Source organism: Nylanderia fulva, unplaced genomic scaffold, assembly GCF_048542155.1.
Source record: "Nylanderia fulva isolate GAGA-0341 unplaced genomic scaffold, ASM4854215v1 Scaffold1238, whole genome shotgun sequence".
NCBI classification, from domain to species: domain Eukaryota; kingdom Metazoa; phylum Arthropoda; class Insecta; order Hymenoptera; family Formicidae; genus Nylanderia; species Nylanderia fulva.
The window spans coordinates 1-22,843 of NW_028189452.1; the positions used below are offsets into that span (position 1 = coordinate 1).

The 22,843-nt window shown below is 29.2% G+C and overlaps 2 protein-coding genes and 1 non-coding gene across 4 annotated transcripts; 1 reads left to right on the top strand and 2 right to left on the bottom strand.

The window, feature by feature from the left end:
• Positions 1–2,056: 2,056 nt before the first annotated feature.
• TRNAS-GGA (transfer RNA serine (anticodon GGA)) lies at positions 2,057–2,131 on the bottom strand. Its single transcript has one exon. It is a non-coding gene; the product is annotated as a tRNA-Ser (tRNA).
• Positions 2,132–3,015: 884 nt separating this feature from the next.
• On the bottom strand, positions 3,016–17,760 carry LOC146724602 (uncharacterized). Its single transcript, XM_085479601.1, has 2 exons — positions 17,130–17,760; positions 3,016–3,248 (listed from the first exon to the last, which is right to left on the bottom strand). The coding sequence occupies exons 1-2, from the start codon at positions 17,758–17,760 to the stop codon at positions 3,016–3,018; spliced, it is 864 nt and encodes a 287-aa protein (XP_085335727.1).
• Positions 15,189–22,784, top strand: LOC146724603 (fatty acid synthase-like). Of its 2 annotated transcripts, none has more exons than XM_085479602.1 (5): positions 15,189–15,356; positions 19,535–19,718; positions 19,894–20,144; positions 20,457–20,688; positions 22,570–22,784. In XM_085479602.1, the coding sequence occupies exons 2-5, from the start codon at positions 19,547–19,549 to the stop codon at positions 22,641–22,643; spliced, it is 729 nt and encodes a 242-aa protein (XP_085335728.1). In that variant the 5' UTR covers positions 15,189–15,356; positions 19,535–19,546; the 3' UTR covers positions 22,644–22,784. The 2 variants fall into 2 exon arrangements, with proteins under 2 accessions (XP_085335728.1, XP_085335729.1); XM_085479603.1 differs by lacking the exon at positions 22,570–22,784 and adding an exon at positions 20,754–21,933.
• The last annotated feature ends 59 nt before the right edge of the window (positions 22,785–22,843 follow it).

Sequence of the window (22,843 nt, forward strand, 5' to 3'; positions counted from 1 at the left end):
TTTTCCGCTCTCTCTCGCTCTCTCCCGCTTTCTATCGCTCTCTATCGCTCTCTCTCGCTCTCTCCCGCTTTCTATCGCTCTCTATCGCTCTCTCTCGCTCTCTCTCGCTCTCTCTTGCTCTCTCCCGTTTCTCTCGCTCTCTCTTGCTCCCTCTTGCTCCCTCTTGCTCTCTCCCGCTCTCTCTCTTGGGTCCTCTTGCTCTCTCTCGTCTTCTCTCATTATAAATATAAAAAAATATACATTTATTTAATGCATTTTGTTTAATGATCTTTGCAAAAATATGTGAAATCCCACAAAAAAAGACATCACAGATGTAAAAAAAAAAGCGCTAAGTTATATCTTTCGTCAGCAAAAATAGTTCTTTATAATAATAAAAAATATAATCTTCTCAAAAATTATGTTTATAGCCAAAATAATTCTTTGCAAAAATTAATCATTATCAAAAATATTTTCTCAAAAATTATATTTATAAATTATATTTTATTTTTGTTAATAATACTAGAAAAAAATTAAAATATTAGCATCAAAAAGTAGTGAAATCAAAAAATTGCGCTAAATAATTATATTGATAATACGAGAAAAAAGGTTAAAATATTAGCATCAAAAAGTAGTCAAATCAAAAAGTTGCACTAAGTAAGTGACAACATAATATATAATATTTAGATAAATTTCTTATAATGATACAAATGTATAATTATTGCTTTATTTTAAAACGTTTATAATATATACAATAACAAAATAAATTCAGTAAAATATATATATATATATATTTATTCATCTTTATATTTAAATAACATGAATAATTATGTAATTAATTTAAACTGGAATGTATATACATTGTAAAGTTATTATATATTTTTATAAAATATTTAGATAAATAGATATATATAAAAAATAAATTATTTATCTCTAAATAATTATTTAATTCAAATATATTTAAACGTATATTCAAAAAAGGTAATATAAGGCACAAAGAATTAAATTTAGGAAATTAAAAAAATTTAGGAAGTTAAATAAAAATTTTTAATTTAAATTAAAAAATAAAAGTAAAAATAAAAGTAAAAAAAATGTAATGTACAAAAAATACTCAGCGCTGTTTTTGTATTATAGCCCTTTGACTACGAAACGTCCTTAAAAATGATGATTAGTAACCAAATGTGTATATACAGAATATATCACACACAGAAGTCGCATCCTATCTTTGGAGAGTAAAATGATGAAGTCAAAATAAGTCGAAATTAAAGAATCATGAAATTATATTTGAATCTTTTTATAAAAAAATTCATAATGAAAATAATGCGCTTTAAACATCTATCTCGAAACTTTGATTGCGATAAAGATGAATAAATATATATATATATATATTTTACTGAATTTATTTTGTTATTGTATATATTATAAACGTTTTAAAATAAAGCAATAATTATACATTTGTATCATTATAAGAAATTTATCTAAATATTATATATTATGTTGTCACTTACTTAGTGCAACTTTTTGATTTGACTACTTTTTGATGCTAATATTTTAACCTTTTTTCTCGTATTATCAATATAATTATTTAGCGCAATTTTTTGATTTCACTACTTTTTGATGCTAATATTTTAATTTTTTCTAGTATTATTAACAAAAATAAAATATAATTTATAAATATAATTTTTGAGAAAATATTTTTGATAATGATTAATTTTTGCAAAGAATTATTTTGGCTATAAACATAATTTTTGAGAAGATTATATTTTTTATTATTATAAAGAACTATTTTTGCTGACGAAAGATATAACTTAGCGCTTTTTTTTTACATCTGTGATGTCTTTTTTTGTGGGATATATAATATATATATATAATATATAACATATATAATATATATATATATACATATATATATATATATATATATATATAATGTTTTTTTTTAATCGGTCAACAGAACCAAAGCACGAAAAATTAATTATTCGGAACTGTATCTTTTGGTTTGAGATCACTAAGTTCCATATATAAATTAATCTCGAAACTTACATATGGAGAAATAGGCGCGAAAAATATAGGTCCGAAAAGTCGCTGAAGCGGGAATCGAACCCGCGTCTTTCACTTTCCGGGCGACTGCTCTTACCAACTAAGCTATCCAGACCCTTTCGATCCTATATTTTTCATTTGCCTTTTAGTAGATGTTAGTAAATAACGCCGTGATTAGGCCAAAGCGTGAATAAAATCAGAAAGAAATATTTTTATCGGCTCTCAATATTAAGAATATAAATATGTTTTTTTCAAACCAAGAGATACAGTTTCGAATAATTAATTTTTCGTGCTTTGGCTCTGTTGGCCGATTTAAAAAAAAAAAACATCATATTTATATTTTTAATATTGAGAGCCAATAAAAATATTTCTTTCTGATATATATATATATATATATATATATATATATATTATATCAAGATTCCAGCTAATTTTATTCGACATTGGATATCCGTGTACTATATACATAATATGACGTACAAAATGTTTTTCGAATATCATAAAAAATAAATGCTAAAGAAATTATATGGATATACGAAAATGTATGTACATATAAACAGTGGATGTAATAAACATATTCACTGTATACATATATTTTTGTATATCAATATAATTTTTTAGCATTTATTTTTTATTATAATTTTCGAAAAACATTTTAAATGTCATATTATGTATGTATAGTACAGATATCCAATGAAGTTATTTCTAATACATACATATATAATATATTCTATACAATTAAAAACCGTTGTTTCAACCGTTGTTGTGTTTTGAAGTTTTAAAATAAAAAGAACTCAATTTTAAAATAAAAACAAAAAGCAATTTTGATAAATGTGCACTAATAAAAAAAAAACAAAAATGATAAATGCAAATAATATATATAGTAGCAGAACAATCAAATTAATAGTATTTAAAACCTTAAAATTTTACTTTTAATTTGTAATAAATGTAAAACAAATAATTATATATATATATCGGCAAGTTATACATATAATTATCTTAATCTTGAATAAGGTCTTTCTCAGAAACGGAGCCTGTTTCACAAACGGAGCCTGTTTCACAAGCAGAGCCTGTTTCACAAACGGAATCTGTTTGACACACAGTGTTTTCCGTTTTCTTTTTTGATTGAAACTTGTTACTGCGTTCTTTACTTCTAACTAGCCAATTTTTTATTACTTCTATGATATCCGATTCTGTTGCAGATTTTGTCTTGGAGTTCAGTCGAACAACACCTAAAATCATTTAGTAAATATAAAAGTTACGCACGCATATGAGCATTACATAACGTAACTGTGCAACATAACCGGTGTGAACAGATCTGCGAACTTTAATGCGTGACATCATCATATAATACATATATATTACAGATATTAAATAAAAAAATTGTGAATAAAAAAATGAAAGCGACAAAGTAATGTAACAAAATTAAATTCAAATTCAAATTTTTCTATTTAAATATTATTTGATTACGCAACACAGTTATGTTACGATGAAGCTTGATTCAAGCGTATATGTATATGCTTAAAATGGTTTTGATGTAGAGTATATAAAATAATATATAAGAGTTTTAACAAGGCTCTGTAATATAAATATAAATTTAACGTATAAGACGGGCAACAAGAGCCAAATCGCGGATGACAATGCGTTATCCTAACGAAACTAAATAATTTTTCGTTAGAATTAAATACCGGTGCACAAGGCACCAAATTTTTACTTGGACACGGCCAAGATTTTAAATATGAAATAATCTCATATTTTGAGATTTAATTTCAATACCCCTTTAACCCCCCTACGGAAAATAAATAAATGAATGCAAGAGAAAAATATAGATCCGAAAATCGCTGAATCGGGAATCGAACCCGAGACCTTTCGCTTGCCGGGCGACTGCTCTTCCAGCTGAGCTATTCAGATCCTTTCGATTCTATACTTTTCTCTGTTATATATATTAATGTTGGTAAACAAACGCATTTTTTAAGCCGGCGTGTATCAAATATAAGAGTTTTAACAAGGCTCTGTAATATAAATATAAATTTAACGTATAAGACGGGCAACAAGAACCAAATCGCGGATGACAATGCGTTATCCTAACGAAACTAAATAATTTTTCGTTAGAATTAAATACCGGTGCACAAGGCACCAAATTTTTACTTGGACACGGCCAAGATTTTAAATATGAAATAATCTCATATTTTGAGATTTAATTTCAATATCCCTTTAACCCCCCTACGGAAAATAAATAAATGAATGCAAGAGAAAAATATAGATCCGAAAATCGCTGAATCGGGAATCGAACCCGAGACCTTTCGCTTGCCGGGCGACTGCTCTTCCAGCTGAGCTATTCAGATCCTTTCGATTCTATACTTTTCTCTGTTATATATATTAATGTTGGTAAACAAACGCATTTTTTAAGCCAGCGTGTATCAAATATAAGAGTTTTAACAAGGCTCTGTAATATAAATATAAATTTAACGTATAAGACGGGCAACAAGAGCCAAATCGCGGATGACAATGCGTTATCCTAACGAAACTAAATAATTTTTCGTTAGAATTAAATACCGGTGCACAAGGCACCAAATTTTTACTTGGACACGGCCAAGATTTTAAATATGAAATAATCTCATATTTTGAGATTTAATTTCAACCCCTTTAACCCCCCTACGGAAAATAAATAAATGAATGCAAGAGAAAAATATAGATCCGAAAATCGCTGAATCGGGAATCGAACCCGAGACCTTTCGCTTGCCGGGCGACTGCTCTTCCAGCTGAGCTATTCAGATCCTTTCGATTCTATACTTTTCTCTGTTATATATATTAATGTTGGTAAACAAACGCATTTTTTAAGCCAGCGTGTATCAAATATAAGAGTTTTAACAAGGCTCTGTAATATAAATATAAATTTAACGTATAAGACGGGCAACAAGAGCCAAATCGCGGATGACAATGCGTTATCCTAACGCAGGGGGGTTAAAGGGGTATTGAAATTAAATCTCAAAATATGAGATTATTTCATATTTAAAATCTTGGCCGTGTCCAAGTAAAAATTTGGTGCCTTGTGCACCGGTATTTAATTCTAACGAAGAATTATTTTAGTTTCGTTAGGATAACGCATTGTCATCCGCGATTTGGCTCTTGTTGCCCGTCTTATACGTTAAATTTATATTTATATTACAGAGCATTGTTAAAACTCTTATATTTGATACACGCTGGCTTAAAAAATGCGTTTGTTTACCAACATTAATATATATAACAGAGAAAAGTATAGAATCGAAAGGATCTGAATAGCTCAGCTGGAAGAGCAATCGCCCGGCAAGCGAAAGGTCTCGGGTTCGATTCCCTATTCAGCGATTTTCGGATCTATATTTTTCTCTTGCATTCATTTATTTATTTTCCGTAGGGGGGTTAAAGGGGTATTGAAATTAAATCTCAAAGTATGAGATTATTTCATATTTAAAATCTTGGCCGTGTCCAAGTAAAAATTTGGTGCCTTGTGCACCGGTATTTAATTCTAACGAAAAATTATTTAGTTTCGTTAGGATAACGCATTGTCATCCGCGATTTGGCTCTTGTTGCCCGTCTTATACGTTAAATTTATATTTATATTACAGAGCCTTGTTAAAACTCTTATATTTGATACACGCTGGCTTAAAAAATGCGTTTGTTTACCAACATTAATATATATAACAGAGAAAAGTATAGAATCGAAAGGATCTGAATAGCTCAGCTGGAAGAGCAGTCGCCCGGCAAGCGAAAGGTCTCGGGTTCGATTCCCGATTCAGCGATTTTCGGATCTATATTTTTCTCTTGCATTCATTTATTTATTTTCCGTAGGGGGGTTAAAGGGGTATTGAAATTAAATCTCAAAATATGAGATTATTTCATATTTAAAATCTTGGCCGTGTCCAAGTAAAAATTTGGTGCCTTGTGCACCGGTATTTAATTCTAACGAAAAATTATTTAGTTTCTAGGATAACGCATTGTCATCCGCGATTTGGCTCTTGTTGCCCGTCTTATACGTTAAATTTATATTTATATTACAGAGCCTTGTTAAAACTCTTATATTCGTATATTTTTTTTAATTTTAAAATGTAATGTATATTATACTAACTAATCGTTCTGTATAACTATATTATAATATTAAAATTCTGATAATATGACGCATGCTCTACTATATTGAGTGAGAGTATGTATCACCTGTCACTGCCTTTTAAACTTTGGTGTGCCAAATTTGATACCCCTCAATATAGTCGAAGCTTACCACATAATTAGCATATTACTTCTACACGGATTTTATTTACCCCTCTAGCACAAATTTATTTGCTGAATATATTGTTTATGAAATTAAGTTTCCCCTGAATGTAGCTACATAAAATTGCTTCCCTACGCATAACAATTTGTACAATTTTCATTAGTCTCTTTCAGCAGTGACAGATCTTATAATCTCCCGGAACGTGGCGTGTAGTGTCGTTCTTTCTTCTACTCGCAATGTTACCGTTGTGCAACACAGTTGGTATTCCTGTGACTGTGGTTTGCGTGTCGTCGTACAGTTAATCGGGAAATAGCGACGAAGTAATGTCATGACGAAGTCTAGTAATGTATTGTGCTGTCATGAGATAACCACAAAGATTGGTGTGTGATCTTAGGGCAATTAAAGATTAGGCGTCCGAACTGCAATGCAGAGATAATATTGTCTGTCGGCCACGAGGTCTTTATTGTTCTTGGCAGTGACGCATTTCGGAAAATAGTTTTGTGCAGAATATTAAAAATACGCTTAACGTGATGGAAAAAGTTTATGTGTCAGGAACACAGAGAAATATAATAATATATGTGTATATTACACAGCTTACCTGTCAATATATTAATAAAAACACTTATATACTGAAAGCTGAAAGCACAATACACGACTTTGCCATGACACTACTTTCGTCGCTATTTCCAATGCACTTTTTTTATAAAAAAATCAAAATTTTTAAAATTATTTTATAAATATTAAAAATTTTTTTCTTAAATTCTGTATAATTGAAACATTTAAGTGCTGCATTAATTGAGAAAATTATTTTGTATAATGTAGTAGTTACGCAAAATATTTTGCTTTTACAACTTTTCAATGTTTTGCAAATTATAATTGGGAAAATTCTTTTCAACAAAAAAGATATGCGTTTTGATGCAGCATCTGGCAATAATTATGCAAAATTCTTCCTAATAGAAAGAAGCAATAATTATGCATTTATTGCTGAGTGTTCCTATCTGGGTCATTTACTTTTGGATAGAGCATAATTCTGATGTACAGTTTTAATGTACTTTTTTTAAAAAATTCTAAACTCTTGAAAATACTGAAGAATCATAGAATTATTAAAATCCTGTTTAAGAATAACGATCTGCCAAGTTTGTATTAAAACAATTTTTGACAAAGTTGTAGACAAAGTTTCTGGTAGATTTTAAAAGAGTTTTGTTTGAGAATGATTTCTTAAACGCAGAAGAATAACTGCAGGCACGAGTTGTTGAAAAAGTCTTTGACTGTCTTTTAAATATTCTTAAACACAGAAGCAAAACGACTGCTAATATACGAGTTTTTAAAAAAAGTCGTTGACTGTCTGTTAGAATTCACGATCGCACGAGGAAAAATTTTTCAGTTCACTTGTCTTTAATTGACAATGCACGCAAATTTTAACCTCTGTAAAAGTGCAAGTGAATTTATGTAGCAAGAAAAAGAAGAAAAAAGTGTGTATAGAAGTACTGCTTTTTACATTTTATTACAAATAAGTATGTCGCTTATAGAATGTAGATGCATTAAGCGTACAATGACGTTAAATGCTTTAATATAGGAAATTAAAATTGTAGTTTTTTACAGATCAAGAATGGACTGTTTGGATAAAATAGTATCAAATAAAATATAATAAATATTTATATTCTTAAATTTATAAGATAAATATTAAGAATTAATATATATATATATATATATATATATATATATATATATATATACAGGGTATGCCATTTTAATCTTTCCCACTAACATTTCTCAAAATCCAAAAATTTAAGACAAAAATGTTTCAGGTAAAAGTTGTATGGTTTCAAGGGGGACATGAGATGGTGTCATTGATTTGACCTGAATAGCCATCAAGAGACACGGTAGTGTCTCGCGACCAGTTAAGGGCGTAGCGGAGACACCGTGTATCTTAACGCGAGTCGGACATTTGAGTCTTTATAATATTTCGAATCCTCAATAATGGCTGAAGCAATCGAGTTTATACTAGACTTAATCGATAGATTGAGTTCGAATTATATAATAAAAGTGTCTTTATTTCTGCTCTACGTGATTTGTAAGCAGAGATATATAAATGCAAAGTCGAAATATGAAAAATTTCTATTAAGAAACGTCCCCGTCATTATCATCATCGACCACGCATACATAGTAGTATTGTGTTACACGTATTCACACGTATACAACACATGCGCACACATATATCACACGTACACAACACATGCAAGATGCATGTAGTGGTAATTTTGTCCATCTCACACGTTTTACAACAGATGGCGATAGTGGCGCTCCGCCATATCGGCAGCGTGCGGGGTTATGTTGGCTAACTCTCTCTCTCTCTCTCTCTCTCTCTCTCTCTCTCTCTCTCTCTCTCTCTCTCTCTCTCTCTCTCTCATCTCTCTCCTCTCTCATCTCTCTCTCTCTCTCTCTCTCTCTTCTCACACACACACACACACACTCTCTCATTCTCACTCACTCACTCACTGTTCGTCTTGTGTACTTATTTAGTACATTCATGATTAAACATCTATATGCATTAATGTGAAATTTACTTACAATTAGTTTACTTGAAATATTCAATCTCTAAAGTGTTTATCTTATAAGATAGACAAAAAATCTGAGTAAATAATAAGAAAAAAAAACAAAGGATTATTATTGTCATAATTTTTTATCAATTAAGTACTCAACTATCCAATAATTAAATAAATACGTACAAATGTGCGCGCGTGTACACACATACACATATTGATATTAAAGAGATTGAAGGAGAGGAAGGAGAAGATAAAAATTTAAATATTCACATATATTTTCAAATATTATATATGAATTTATAGTTTACATATCTAATTAATAATGAAATTCTAATTATATTAAACATATCAAAATAAAGACATACATGTATTTATCAAATGAATAAAATTATTGAATACAGACTTAAAAAATTTATTAAACATAGACTTAAAAAATTAATTAATTAAACATATTCCAAATTTAGAAAAAATAAACTTTATTTATATATGCAACAGCTTTTTAAACTAAATTTTTAAATTCTATTTTATATTAGACAATTATCTCAATCAACATCTACGTCCACATTAGCTGCACTGCAGACTACCTCTACAGCCACATTATCTGCTCCGCGGATATAGCGTTATGCCAATACGATACATTACATGTACTTACTTACTTGCCTTTACTGTACCAACTCTTGTTCTTTCCACGTAATCATGTTTTTACAGTTATCGTTTGCTGTATATCTTCCAGCAAACTTTATTTCGTGTGAAGTGTATTTAATTAATTAAATCTCTGCGAAAGATTGAGAAGATGAAGGGATAATTCAAACTATGAAGACATGGTTACATGGAAAAGACAAGAGTTGATACAATAATAAAGACATACATGTATTTGTATCCTGCTGGCATAAGGTTATAGAAGTTGATTGAGATTGAAAAATAATAATGAAAATAATAAAAAAAATAAAACACATGTATTTGTATCGTGCTGGCATAAAGTTATAAAAGTTGATTGAGATTGAAAAATAATAATAAAAATAATTAAAAAAAGGAAATATTCAATCATCATTTAAAAGCATATTTGAAATCTGTAGAATAAACAGTTTTTGCAAAAAATGTGGAGCATTTGAGCTCTAGTAAGTCTAAAAATAAATGTAAACATCAATTAATAATAACTGATGTTATATATATATTATATATATAAACCAATTTGTTGCAATATTCACTATAAAAGGTTGTACGGGGAAGATGGCTAAAAGTGAATAATTTAAAAGATAGTTAACATAATTTTACATAAACTGAAATATTTCATAAAATAAAATATTTGTAATACTTCGAAGTTTATGTAAGATTATGTAAAAATTATACCTTTACAACTTTTTATAGTAAATATTGCGAGGAATCGATTTATATGAGAAAAATTAAGGTAATTCTATTTTGAAAATATAAGTGACCTTTAAATAACCTTGAAAATCGCCGTTTAGGAAAAAGTCTGTGTCAACTTTTTCTTTTTCTAAATCCTGCAACTTTTATCTAAATTTAATAGAAAATGTATAAAAAATGCTCGACATTAGTACACACACACACACACACACACACACATATGGGTAAATTTATATAAATAGGGTGCTTTAGGAGGAATGATCAGGATTCTAGGATATGATTGTACACATCATTTTAAGCAAAGAAGTTTAGATAAACATGTTTAATAATTGTTCCATTCCGCTCATAAAAATATACAAAAATGAATGATATAATCTCTAAAAACTCACCTTTAAAAAAAGGTAAAAAAAGGCGACCAGTTAAGGGCACGCCATTAACAAAAATTATCCATTGCAAACCCATGTAGAATCCTATCCTATTGCAAACCCATGTAGAATCCTATGAAAAATTAATCATTGCAAACCCATGAAGAATCCTAGGCAAAATTAACCATTGCAAACCCATGTAGAATCGTACCCATTGCAAACCTATGTAGAATCCTATGAAAAATTAACCATTGCAAACTCATGTAGAATCCTATGAAAAATTAACCATTGCAAACCCATGTAGAATTGTATTAAAAATTATCCATTGCAAACTTATGTAGAATCCTACATTGCAAACCCATGTACAATAGAATTGTATGAAAAATTATCGATTATAAACCCATGTACAATCGTAACAAAAGTAATGAAATAAAAAAAAATTGCGCCAAGTGAAAGTAGAAACTTGTACCAGTGGAAAATTAAAGTTGCAGACATATATAGAGTCGTATAATGAATCAGTAAAAATTTAAATTTGCAAATGTAGAATCGTACCATAAAAAAACTTATCTTTTAAAAAAAAAGATAAACAAGATGCCAAGTCCATGCGCCATGTGAAAAAGAAATAAAAAAATTTTAGTTAAAAAAACTGGGAGCGCTGCTAAATAATATTCTAACAATATTAAAATTAAATTGTTACTTTTAAACTCATTACAGTTAAAATATGTTTTGTGTTTAAATTAATTAATGTTACTTTAAGGTGCATTGTAATTTTGAAACTTAGCAGCGCGCCCAGTTTTTTTAACTAAAATTTTTTTAATTAATTTAAACACAAAACATATTTTAACTGTAATGAGTTTAAAAGTAACAATTTAATTTTAATATTGTTAGAATATTATTTAGCAGCGCTCCCAGTTTTTTAACTAAAATTTTTTTTTCTTTTTCACATGGCGCATGGACTTGGCATCTTGTTTATCTTTTTTTTTAAAAGATAAGTTTTTTTATGGTACGATTCTACATTTGCAAATTTAAATTTTTACTGATTCATTATACGACTCTATATATGTCTGCAACTTTAATTTTCCATTGGTACAAGTTTCTACTTTCAATTTTTTTTTTATTTCATTACTTTTGTTACGATTGTACATGGGTTTATAATCGATAATTTTTCATACAATTCTATTGTACATGGGTTTGCAATGTAGGATTCTACATAAGTTTGCAATGGATAATTTTTAATACAATTCTACATGGGTTTGCAATGGTTAATTTTTCATAGGATTCTACATGGGTTTGCAATGGTTAATTTTTCATAGGATTCTACATAGGTTTGCAATGGGTACGATTCTACATGGGTTTGCAATGGTTAATTTTGCCTAGGATTCTACATGGGTTTGCAATGATTAATTTTTCATAGGATTCTACATGGGTTTGCAATAGGATAGGAATTCTACATGGGTTTGCAATGGATAATTTTTGTTAATAGGCGTGCCCTTAACTGGTCGCCTTTCTTTACCTTTTTTTAAAGGTGAGTTTTTAGAGATTATTATATTGTTTGAAGGTTACGTGAAGGTCAACTTCAATTTCTTAAATGGAACACTATATTTTTTCTTGCATACTTTTGTAGCTGACTTCGAGATCTTTTTAAAACACTACAATAAAATATTTTTTCATGAAGTATTTTTCGAGTTATTAAGACTGCAAATTTGCAGTATTTTGACATAAAATACAAAATATCTTGGGAAATATTCATTTTTCGATTATCATACCTTAATACTTTTATGCACAGAATAATGAGATAAATCAGTTGATGTAAAGAAAACACATAGTTACCTTTAAAAAAAAATATGAAAATTGCAATAAGCAGTTAGATAATTTTTCTTTAAGACAACTATGTGTTTTCTTTACACCAATTGATTCGTCTCATTATTCTGTGCATAAAAGTATTAAGGTATGATAATCGAAAAATCAATATTTCCCAAGATATTTTGTATTTTATGTCAAAATACTGCAAATTTGCAGCCTTAATAACTCGAAAAATACTTCATGAAAAAATATTTTATTGTAGTGTTTTGGAAAGATCTCGAAGTCAGCTACAAAAGTATGCAAGAAAAAATATAGTGTTCCATTTAAGAAATTGAAGTTGACCTTTACGTAACCTTCAAATGGCTATTCAAGGTCAAATCAATGACACCATCTCATGTCCCCCTTGAAACCATACAACTTTTATCTGAAACATTTTTGTCTTAAATTTTTGGATTTTGAGAAATTTTAGTGGAAAGATTAAAATGGCCTACCCTGTATATATGTATGTATGTATGTATAGTATTAAGTATTAATATAATACTGTATTATAGTATTAAGAAAAATAAATAAAATATTTCTATCTCATTATAAAGATGTATATACGTTTATACAAAATTTTAATATATAACTTTTATATAAACTATTTTCTTTGCATATCTAATTTTCGTTGATAATTATCTAAACTTTCCTTGACTAACTTTGAAAATTTAATATAAAGTATTATATAAGCTATCTTTCAAGTTTTTTGTTGACAGTAATTGAAAATTTACTTGACAGTTTCAAAACTAGTTTTAAGTGGTTCATTAGGTTGTTACATTTTTTGTTTTAAAATTTTAACAAATTGTTCAAAAACATTTCCTTATTTGTTATGCACTTCTTAGAAAATTATTTATCAAAGTTTATAATATAAAGTGTTCTATTTTCTGCAAGATTTTATGCTCTATCCAAAAGTGAATGACTAATCAGATAAAATTTAAGAAATTTATTTTTTCCGTGTATATGTATGTGTATACAGGGTTTGTCCGGAAAGTAATGCGTCGCATTTTTTTGTGACGCGACTATACATCGCAGAGCGATGGGACCGGTTGGGGAGGAAGGGGGGTACCCTTAGCTTTCCAACGGTAGGTCGCTCAATTGTTTCCATGCGCTTGGAGGGTTAGGACGGCTTATTCTGTGAACCTCTGCTTAGTGGTCGCGTCGAACTTGTGATGGAGAGAACGATAGAGCAACGCTATGCGATAAAGTTTGTTATTACGGCCTACCTGACCCGGATCGGTGTGGCAACGGTGCCGCAGCCGCCCTACAGTCCCGACTTGGCCCCGGCGGACTTTTTTTTATTTCCTCGGCTGAAAAGGGAGCTCAAAGGACAACAGCTCGAGTCGGTTGACAACGTACAAGCTACTTCGACGGCCTCCCTGAACAGCATCCCAGTCAAGGAGTTCCAGAAATCTTATGACGCATGGAAATCGCGTTGGCAAAAATGTATTGACGCAGAAGGGTCATACTTCGAACAATTTTAAGTTGTTTTACCTATGCGATCAATAAATTCTTTTTTAAAAAAATGCGACGCATTACTTTCCGGACAACCCTGTATGTGTATGCATGTACTCACTCTCGTATGTTCTTTTTTAAAACTGGACACTACAAGTGCTTTGCCCGTGCCATTGATGTTTTTTCTTATTGCTGAAATTCATATTTTAGCGGACAACTTTATAACCTGCGAGTGTACATCATTTTAATTTGCCTAATTAATTCGGAAAATAAAAATTATGTACATGATAGAATTTCGGAGACTCAATATTTTGCACGTAATGGAAATTCAAGTATTAAAATTATATGTATAATAAAAATTCAGCAAATTAAAATTATTTACATAATAGAAATTCAGTGAATTAATATACGTAATATAAACTCAACGTATTAAAATTATGTACATAATCGAAATACGGCGAATTAAAATTATGTACATAATTAATTAAAATAATAAAAATACTAAATATCATAATTAATTAGAATTCAAAATTTAATAAAAAATCCTTTGGATCCTTTCACCGATCTTCAAACCAACCATCCTTTAACAATATTGTCTATCCTTTAAGTTTCTCATAGAATTAAATTGTTATGATAGCTTGAGTTTAGAATCATATTTGATTTAACAGACAAAATAGCATTATTTATTAATAAAGCGTTGTAAATTAAAAATTATGATAATTACAAGAATAATTGTACAATATAATATAGAAATAATTATACATATAGTAATATAAGAATAATTATGCATGCAAATTTCTAAACTAAAGTACTAAAATAATGATCTGAAACAATTTTAAAAAGTATAATAGTAATATATGTATACAGAATTAAATATACATATATGTGTATATATGCATATATATATATATATATATATATATATATATGTATATATAATTTTAATCATATACCCTAAGCAAATACAAAATTAAATTAAATTAAATTAATAAAGGGCAAGATTGGCGAAGAAATATGGGATTTTATTTTGTTTTCATTGTACAATTAATTTTTGCCTCTGTTAAATTAAAAAAGGATGTTTCATTCTTTTCAAAATTCTATCACCACATATAAAAAATATATGTATTGCATTACTTTTGACATTTGACGTCAACACATATAAATGAATATAAAATGCATTTCACATCTCATTATATCTCTTTAAAATGCAAAATATGACAATATTCGCAAAACTCGCTTCCTGCATTATTATCGTATCCGCTGAAGTTTGACAAACAATCTTATTAATCTGATTTAAATGTATTAATTATGCATATAATAACTACGCTGTTTTTCATAAAAAGAAGTTGTTATTGATATTTTGAAGTTAGAATTGTATCTGATTTAACAGACAATAGAGCATATTCTAATGTACGATATAAATCATTATTGTGTTTGTTAGAACAAAGTTCTTTTTTCTGTTTTTAATGGAATCGTCACTGTTGTTAATATTTCAACACAAGAAATTTTGAGAATCTCGACGGGGTGAGTTTAAATTCTTCTTGAGTTCTTCGAATATGTTCCTTTTTAATTTTTGAATAAATTATCTGAAATATTATTTCTTTATAAAACTAAAGCATGTATACAATATGCTATAAGTACAATTAAAGTATACGTTAAATAAGTATTCTAAATATTTCTGCAATTTATATATTTATCGATACATTTACACAATCATATTTATCTTAAGATTTTTTATTCCTTAAACAATATTAATAAAATTTATATTTATTAAACTTTTTGATTAATTAAATTTTGCTGTACTACGAATAAGCTATTGATTAAAATAATTTAAATGATAATCCTTAAGAGTCGCCAGTAATAAATAATGAAAATCTCTCCTCCAATTTTAAAGTCGACCAGACTGGCAATAATTTATTTTAAATAATTAGTTTAATTTACAACGTTTCGGCTGTCATTGCAGCCCTTTTCAAGTAATCTATAAACAATTATATACATATAAATATAATCTTAATGCGCTTAATCATACAAATAATTATAAATTTACAAAAATATATATGTTTACATACCAGATTAATACAATAAATCATATTTACAGCAAATCCCCGACAAAATTCACCATTGTTTTGATGAACAATGTATAACTGACAGAAGTAAGCCCGAAATAAATAGATGTTGACTGTTAGTAGAAAACTTAGTCATTACGCGTTGAGGAAATATAAAACCAAAGTACTGTGTCTTTCGCAATTTTTAAACCGTCAATACAAAGTCAAATAAATAGATAAATAAATAAATAAATAAATAAATATGTAACATATGACAATATAATATATTAAATAGCTTCAAGAACGCGATCATAAATCCCACTGAAATTCTCCGTATCTTTTTGTAAATTAATGCTTTTTCTTTGGTTTTTTATATAGAACATTTCTGCTATTTCTCTTTTTCTCGTTTGTTTTTCTTGATGCAGAATCACAGGAGAATCCCAACGGAACTCATGATCGTTACAAGTCCGATGCAAACTAACAACTGAGTGTGATGTCGTGTCTTTTTTAATGTTATTTTTATGTTCCTTAATACGTATTTCTAAATGTCGCTTTGTTTGTCCAATATATGTAGAGTCGCAATTCGCGCATTCGATCTTATAGACGACATCGGTTTTTTTTAAGTTATCAATACTATCTTTTCCTCTTTTTATCAAAGTGTCTAATTTTTTTGGAACGGTATATACTACACCGATTCCATTTTTGTTTATGCAACGAGTAATATTTTCGCTCAAATCTCTAATATACGGCAACACTATAACATTTCGTGTATCAAATTTATCTCGATTAGACGCACCAAAATTACCGCCAAATTTAATCGCTCTAAGTCTCCTGTTAACAATTTTGTTTATGACTGTTAACGGGTAACAATTGTTACGAAGAATTCGTTTGACTAAGATGATGTTTTTCTCGTGAAACATAGGGTCAGCGAGTAAAATAGCCCTGTCCACGAGACTTGTGATCACACTAATTTTATAACGCATCGGATGGTTCGAAAGAAAATTTATATAACGGCCTGAAAACGTAGGCTTACGGAACCAGTCAGTCGTCAATTTGCCATTAACTGGCATAACGCTTGTGTCTAAAAAACTTAAGGAACAATTGTTCTCCAATTCAAACGTAAACTTTAGTCAAGTGTGAAAACTATTAAAAATCGTAAGCATATCCTCCACTTTACATTTCGGAATAATTGAAAAAATGTCATCAACATATCTGAAATAACAAAAGGGCTCAAAATCCAATTGACGCAAACAATATGATTCCAAATCGTCCATCACCATATCAGACAAAATTGGAGACAAAGGAGACCCCATAGACGAACCGAAAACCTGCTCGTAAAATTTTCCATCGAAAACAAAACTAGTCGAGCGTATGACCGTGTCAATAGCATGTAAAAACTGTGCAATGTTAAATGAAGTAAATTGTGAGATATCATCCCAACGGTTTTCTATTGCTGCCTTTATTAATTCCCACGGTGTGTTGGTAAAAAGCGAAGTCACGTCCAACGAAATCATGACATGATCGTCATCAATGTTTTTATCTTTAATAATTTCAACAAAGGACCAACTATCCTTAATGTGAGATCGAGGTTTCTTGACTGCATTTTGTAAAATCTCACCTAAATAAGATGCAATGTAATAAACCGGACTTCCCAACGTTGAAATTATGATACGAAGAGGGTAACCTACTTTATGGATCTTAGGTAAACCATAGGCACGAGGCAAATTGCCATTAGTACATCTCAATTGTTTGTAAATTGAATCATCTATGAGTCCATTATCCAACCAAGATTTTAATAAAGTTGTGATCTTTGCGTTGAGAGCGTTTAATGGATTTTTATTAAGTGGTTTATAAGTGGAAACATCTTTCAGTAAACAATTCATTTTCCCCACATAGTCAGTCCGATTCATCAATACTGTGACTTGGCCCTTATCGGCTTTTGTTACGAAAATGTTACTATTAGATTTCAAAAATTTTGAACAATAAGCGTATCTATTAAAAATGTAACTATCAATATGACTCACATGCTTTTGTTTACTTAAAAATTTTTGTACTGAGCTCGCTACTGAAAATCTCACATTGTCGATGTTATCCTTAGGAAACTTTCTATAATTTGCTTCTATATTTTTTATGTTTTCCAAAACCGAGATTTTCCTATCGTTTTTATTATTTCTAAAAATGGGCACGCCAAACTTGTCACCCAAACTTAAAAAATTCATAACTGAATCCGGAACGCGATAATTACTAATGTTAACAATCCATTTGCTGTAATCTATTTTTGTCAATGGATTTCGAACCCCATAATACTTCCGACAAATGTAATCGAATTTCTTTCTTAAACGCCACTTTTCTTTATTATTATATTTGTAGAGAATATGCCTATTATAATCCATAAATCCGAGGACAAATTCATACGGTAAATTATTGTACAAACGTTTCTCTATCTGATTCAAATTGGCACGCAAGACACGCAATTTGCAATTAATATCCTCTATCTCTAAGTTTAATAACACGATTTTGTTACGATGCTGGAAATATAGCCATTTACGTGTGACATTTCTGCTCTGGAAAATATTTGATTTAATTGCTATACCGTTGTTAATATGCGGAGGTGAAATATCCATCCGTCTGCAACGTAGTAAAAAGATCAGTTGTTGGTATGTTTTACAAATGTTCTTCTTAGTCTTGATCCACGATTTAAGCATCAAGGACATTTGCCTACTAAATTTCTCCGCCACATAATTAAAATAGCCTCTTTGTACAACCACCATAGTAAGGTCTTGGTGTAATAGAATAAATGATAATCCTTAAGAGTCGCCAGTAATAAATAATGAAAATCTCTCCTCCAATTTTAAAGTCGACCAGACTGGCAATAATTTATTTTAAATAATTAGTTTAATTTACAACGTTTCGGCTGTCATTGCAGCCCTTTTCAAGTAATCTATAAACAATTATATATAAATATAATCTTAATGCGCTTAATCATACAAATAATTATAAATTTACAAAAATATATATGTTTACATACCAGATTAATACAATAAATCATATTTACAGCAAACCCCCGACAAAATTCACCATTGTTTTGATGAACAATGTATAACTGACAGAAGTAAGCCCGAAATAAATAGATGTTGACTGTTAGTAGAAAACTTAGTCATTACGCGTTGAGGAAATATAAAACCAAAGTACTGTGTCTTTCGCAATTTTTAAACCGTCAATACAAAGTCAAATAAATAGATAAATAAATAAATAAATAAATAAATATGTAACATATGACAATATAATATATTAAATAGCTTCAAGAACGCGATCATAAATCCCACTGAAATTCTCCGTATCTTTTTGTAAATTAATGCTTTTTCTTTGGTTTTTTATATAGAACATTTCTGCTATTTCTCTTTTTCTCGTTTGTTTTTCTTGATGCAGAATCACAGGAGAATCCCAACGGAACTCATGATAATTTAATTTAATTTTATATATATTTTTTAAGAAAATAAAAAGATTTTAAATTATGCAACTATTCTCTTCTTCTTTCTTCTTTTAATGTTAAATTTTTCATTCTTCAAAAAATGATTTTTAATAAAATTTCTTTTTCTTTTTATTTTACATACATGTACTTTGAAAGTTTTATTGGCTTTTTCTTATAATTACCAGAATTTTTAAAAGATGGATAAAAACAAGCTATACAATCCATATGCTAGAGTCGATACTGAAGAAGAAATCGTCATTTCTGGAATTTCCGGGCGATTTCCTAATTCTGATAACATAAAGGAATTTCAGGAAAATCTTTTGAATAAAATGGATCTTGGTTCAGACGATCATCAACGTTGGAGTGATTGTAATATTTTTTCAAAATTATATTAAATACATATCAGTTTATATATAACATATAAAATTATATGTATATTAGATTATATATCAGTTTTTGTTGTAGTACAAAATACTTATTACAAATAAAATCTACAACTTATACCAATATTATTTATATATAAATTATTTTAATATCCTAACAGATATCTATGAAATGCCTCCTCGCATAGGAAAAATAAACAATCTACCCAAGTTTGATGCAGAATTCTTTGAAATGTCGTTCTCAGAGGCTCATACAATCGATCCTGGTATCAGAATGTTACTGGAACATACTTACGAAGCAATAATTGATGCGGGTGTAAATCCAGCAGAATTACAAGGAACGAACACAAGCGTCGTCACAGCAATAAGTGTTTGTGATACATATGACCATTTAATATACGAGAAGCTTCACGTATGTGGTTTACGTATTGATTATTCAATAATTCAAGTATCAAAAATTGTTAAAAAAATACACTCTTCTTAAATTGTATAAAGATATTTATATTATTAATTCTCATAATTTAGTATACGAAAAGCCTCATGTATATGGTTGACGTATTAATTATTTAATAATTAAAGTATCAGTTATAATCTTAATATATATATATATATATATATATATACGCGCTCCTAAAAATGTATAAAGAAATTTGTAAAAAAAATAATGCTAAATATGCGAAAAAGATTTATCCGCCTAAATACCATATCGCGGAATTGCTAACAGATTGCTGGATTACCCATTCTTGGATGCAGCAAAGCCATGGCAGCAAACAGAATTTCTCATTGGCTCGGCGTTACTGGACCATCGTATAACATCGATACTGCATGCAGTTCGAGTCATTTTGCTATGGTGGAGGCTTACAGAATGATTCGATCTGGCATTTGCGATGCTGCTATTATCGCTAGTGTCAATTTGTGCATACATCCTTACATAACTCATCAGTTCTTTTGTCTGGGTATGTAAAAAGAAATATTATTGCATCGAAAGTTGTTGCGTCGTCAAATAATTGTGTATATACAGGTTTTAGCTGAAAAACAAATATAAAGCACACGTTATTCAGACTTCGCAACACACACTTGAAATATCGGGAAAAAGGACTTGTTAAAACGATAATCATGTTTAAATGTCGCATAACTTGGCATCTCAGACCAACCGCCTTGCATATCTATTGGTCAACAGCGAAGAATCGTTTTAATTTTATATTTTAATATTTAACTAACTTTGTATTTTTAACATTTAACTTTCTGTTTTAATATTTAACTTTTATGTATTGATAAAGACTGTAGTGCAGTCGAAACGTTTACAATTTATATCGTTTCTGTAACGAAATGTGACTTTAATTATCTAACTATTAATAAAAATTTTTACACCTTATTTATTTGCTCGTTTAGTTGGCCTACTATATTTGATTTTTTTAATTATGTTAACTTTATAAAGTTTAGTTTGTGAAAAAGTCTTTTTTTTTTAATCATTGATTACTTGAAAATTTATTAGTATCTCGACATTTTCACTGAAGAAAAATCATCTCCAAATGGGCTAGAATTGACGATGTGTTCCGTATATGTTTGTTTAGTTACACTTTGTACATTGTTGATTATTAAAAAAAACTATTTAATCAATAAATAATTAAAAAATGGGCTAACTGAGAGCCTGGCGTGGTCGTTCGTATGCAAATAAAAACGAATTAAGTGAGAAGTTCTTTATTTGTACGTTTCGGTCCTCGGATTTAGGACCATCTTCAGCAAGTGATAATATTATTTTCTCAAATGTAAAGACACCATAAACACCCCCCAATAAAAATAACACTCTCATTCTCACGGTAGATGCCGAGGTAGAAACTTGAGACAATTATCGGACGATGTGCACATGTCGAACAATAACGAGGCAGTCAGAGATGGTCCTAAATCCGAGGACCGAAATGTACAAATAAAGAACTTCTCATTTAATTCGTTTTTATTTACAACCACGCCAGGCTCTCAGTTAGCCTGGTTTTTTTATTATTTACTTATTATTTAAGCCTCTTAAGCTATTTTAATATTTATTTAATCAATGTTTATATAAATTTTTGTTTTGCTAAATATAGTAGATTTTAACAAAATTAAACAATCATATATAGTAGGCCAACTAAACGAGCAAATAAATAAGATGTAAAAATTTTTTTATTAATAGTTAAATCATTAAATTAACATTCCGTTACAGAATCGATATAAATTGTAAACGTTTCGACTGCACTACAGTCTTTATCAATACATAAAAATTAAATATTAAAATATAAAGTTAGATGTTAAAAATACAAAGTTAGTTAAATATTAAAATATAAAATTGAAACGATTCTTCGCTGTTGACCAATAGATATGCAAGGCGATTGGTCTGAGATGCCAAGTTATGCGACATTTGAGCATGCTACGGATATAATACGCGAATTAAATCAATGTCAGAAAATATTAAAAAATCTTTCAACTTACATTATCGTTTTAACAAGTCCTTTTCCCCGATATTTCAAGTGTGTGTTGCGAAGTCTGAATACCAAATGTCAAAATAGAGAGCGTGATGTATTTATTTATTACCAATGTTTTTTCTAAATTATGATTCAGCAAAATTTTTTAAGTATGTCAAAATAACTACTGTCTAACAATTCGGTGTCTGTATTTAAATTAATTCCATTTTTCTGTTCTTTAATGTGGATCATTTCAGATATTAGTCTTTTTTGGTAATTCTTTTCATGATCCATAATTTTATTGTCCCAGTCAAATGTATGTTGTTCGTTTAGAATGTGTTCCGTGATAACCGAATGTCTAGCAGAGTCTAATTTAATATTATTTTTATGTTCTTTAAGTCTCGTTCCTAGCTGTCTTTTTGTCTGTCCGACATATGTGGCGTCACAATCGTTGCAATTCAATTTGTAAATAACGTTAGAATTCGTGGGGCAATTATTTTTGTCCTTTTGAACTCTTATGAAGTCATTTAATTTTTTAATGCAACGATATCCTACCACTACGTCAGGTCTTCTTATTGCTGAAGCAACTTTCTCAGATATTGATTCTATATATGGTATGACAAAATATTTAATGTTAGTATTAGTATTATTAGTATCTGTTATATTGTTATTA

Bases quoted from the DNA above. Each gene is read 5' to 3' on its own strand.
- LOC146724603 (XM_085479602.1), top strand. From the start codon at position 19,547: ATGGATAAAAACAAGCTATACAATCCATATGCTAGAGTCGATACTGAA. The intron at 19,719-19,893 runs GTAATATTTTTT...ATATCCTAACAG, and splicing joins TCATCAACGTTGGAGTGATT to ATATCTATGAAATGCCTCCT. The intron at 20,689-22,569 runs GTATGTAAAAAG...ATGTTCTTTAAG, and splicing joins TCATCAGTTCTTTTGTCTGG to TCTCGTTCCTAGCTGTCTTT.
- LOC146724602 (XM_085479601.1), bottom strand. From the start codon at position 17,760: ATGAATTGTTTACTGAAAGATGTTTCCACTTATAAACCACTTAATAAA. The intron at 3,249-17,129 runs GTTTGCGTCAAT...AAATGATTTTAG, and splicing joins GGACGATTTGGAATCATATT to GTGTTGTTCGACTGAACTCC.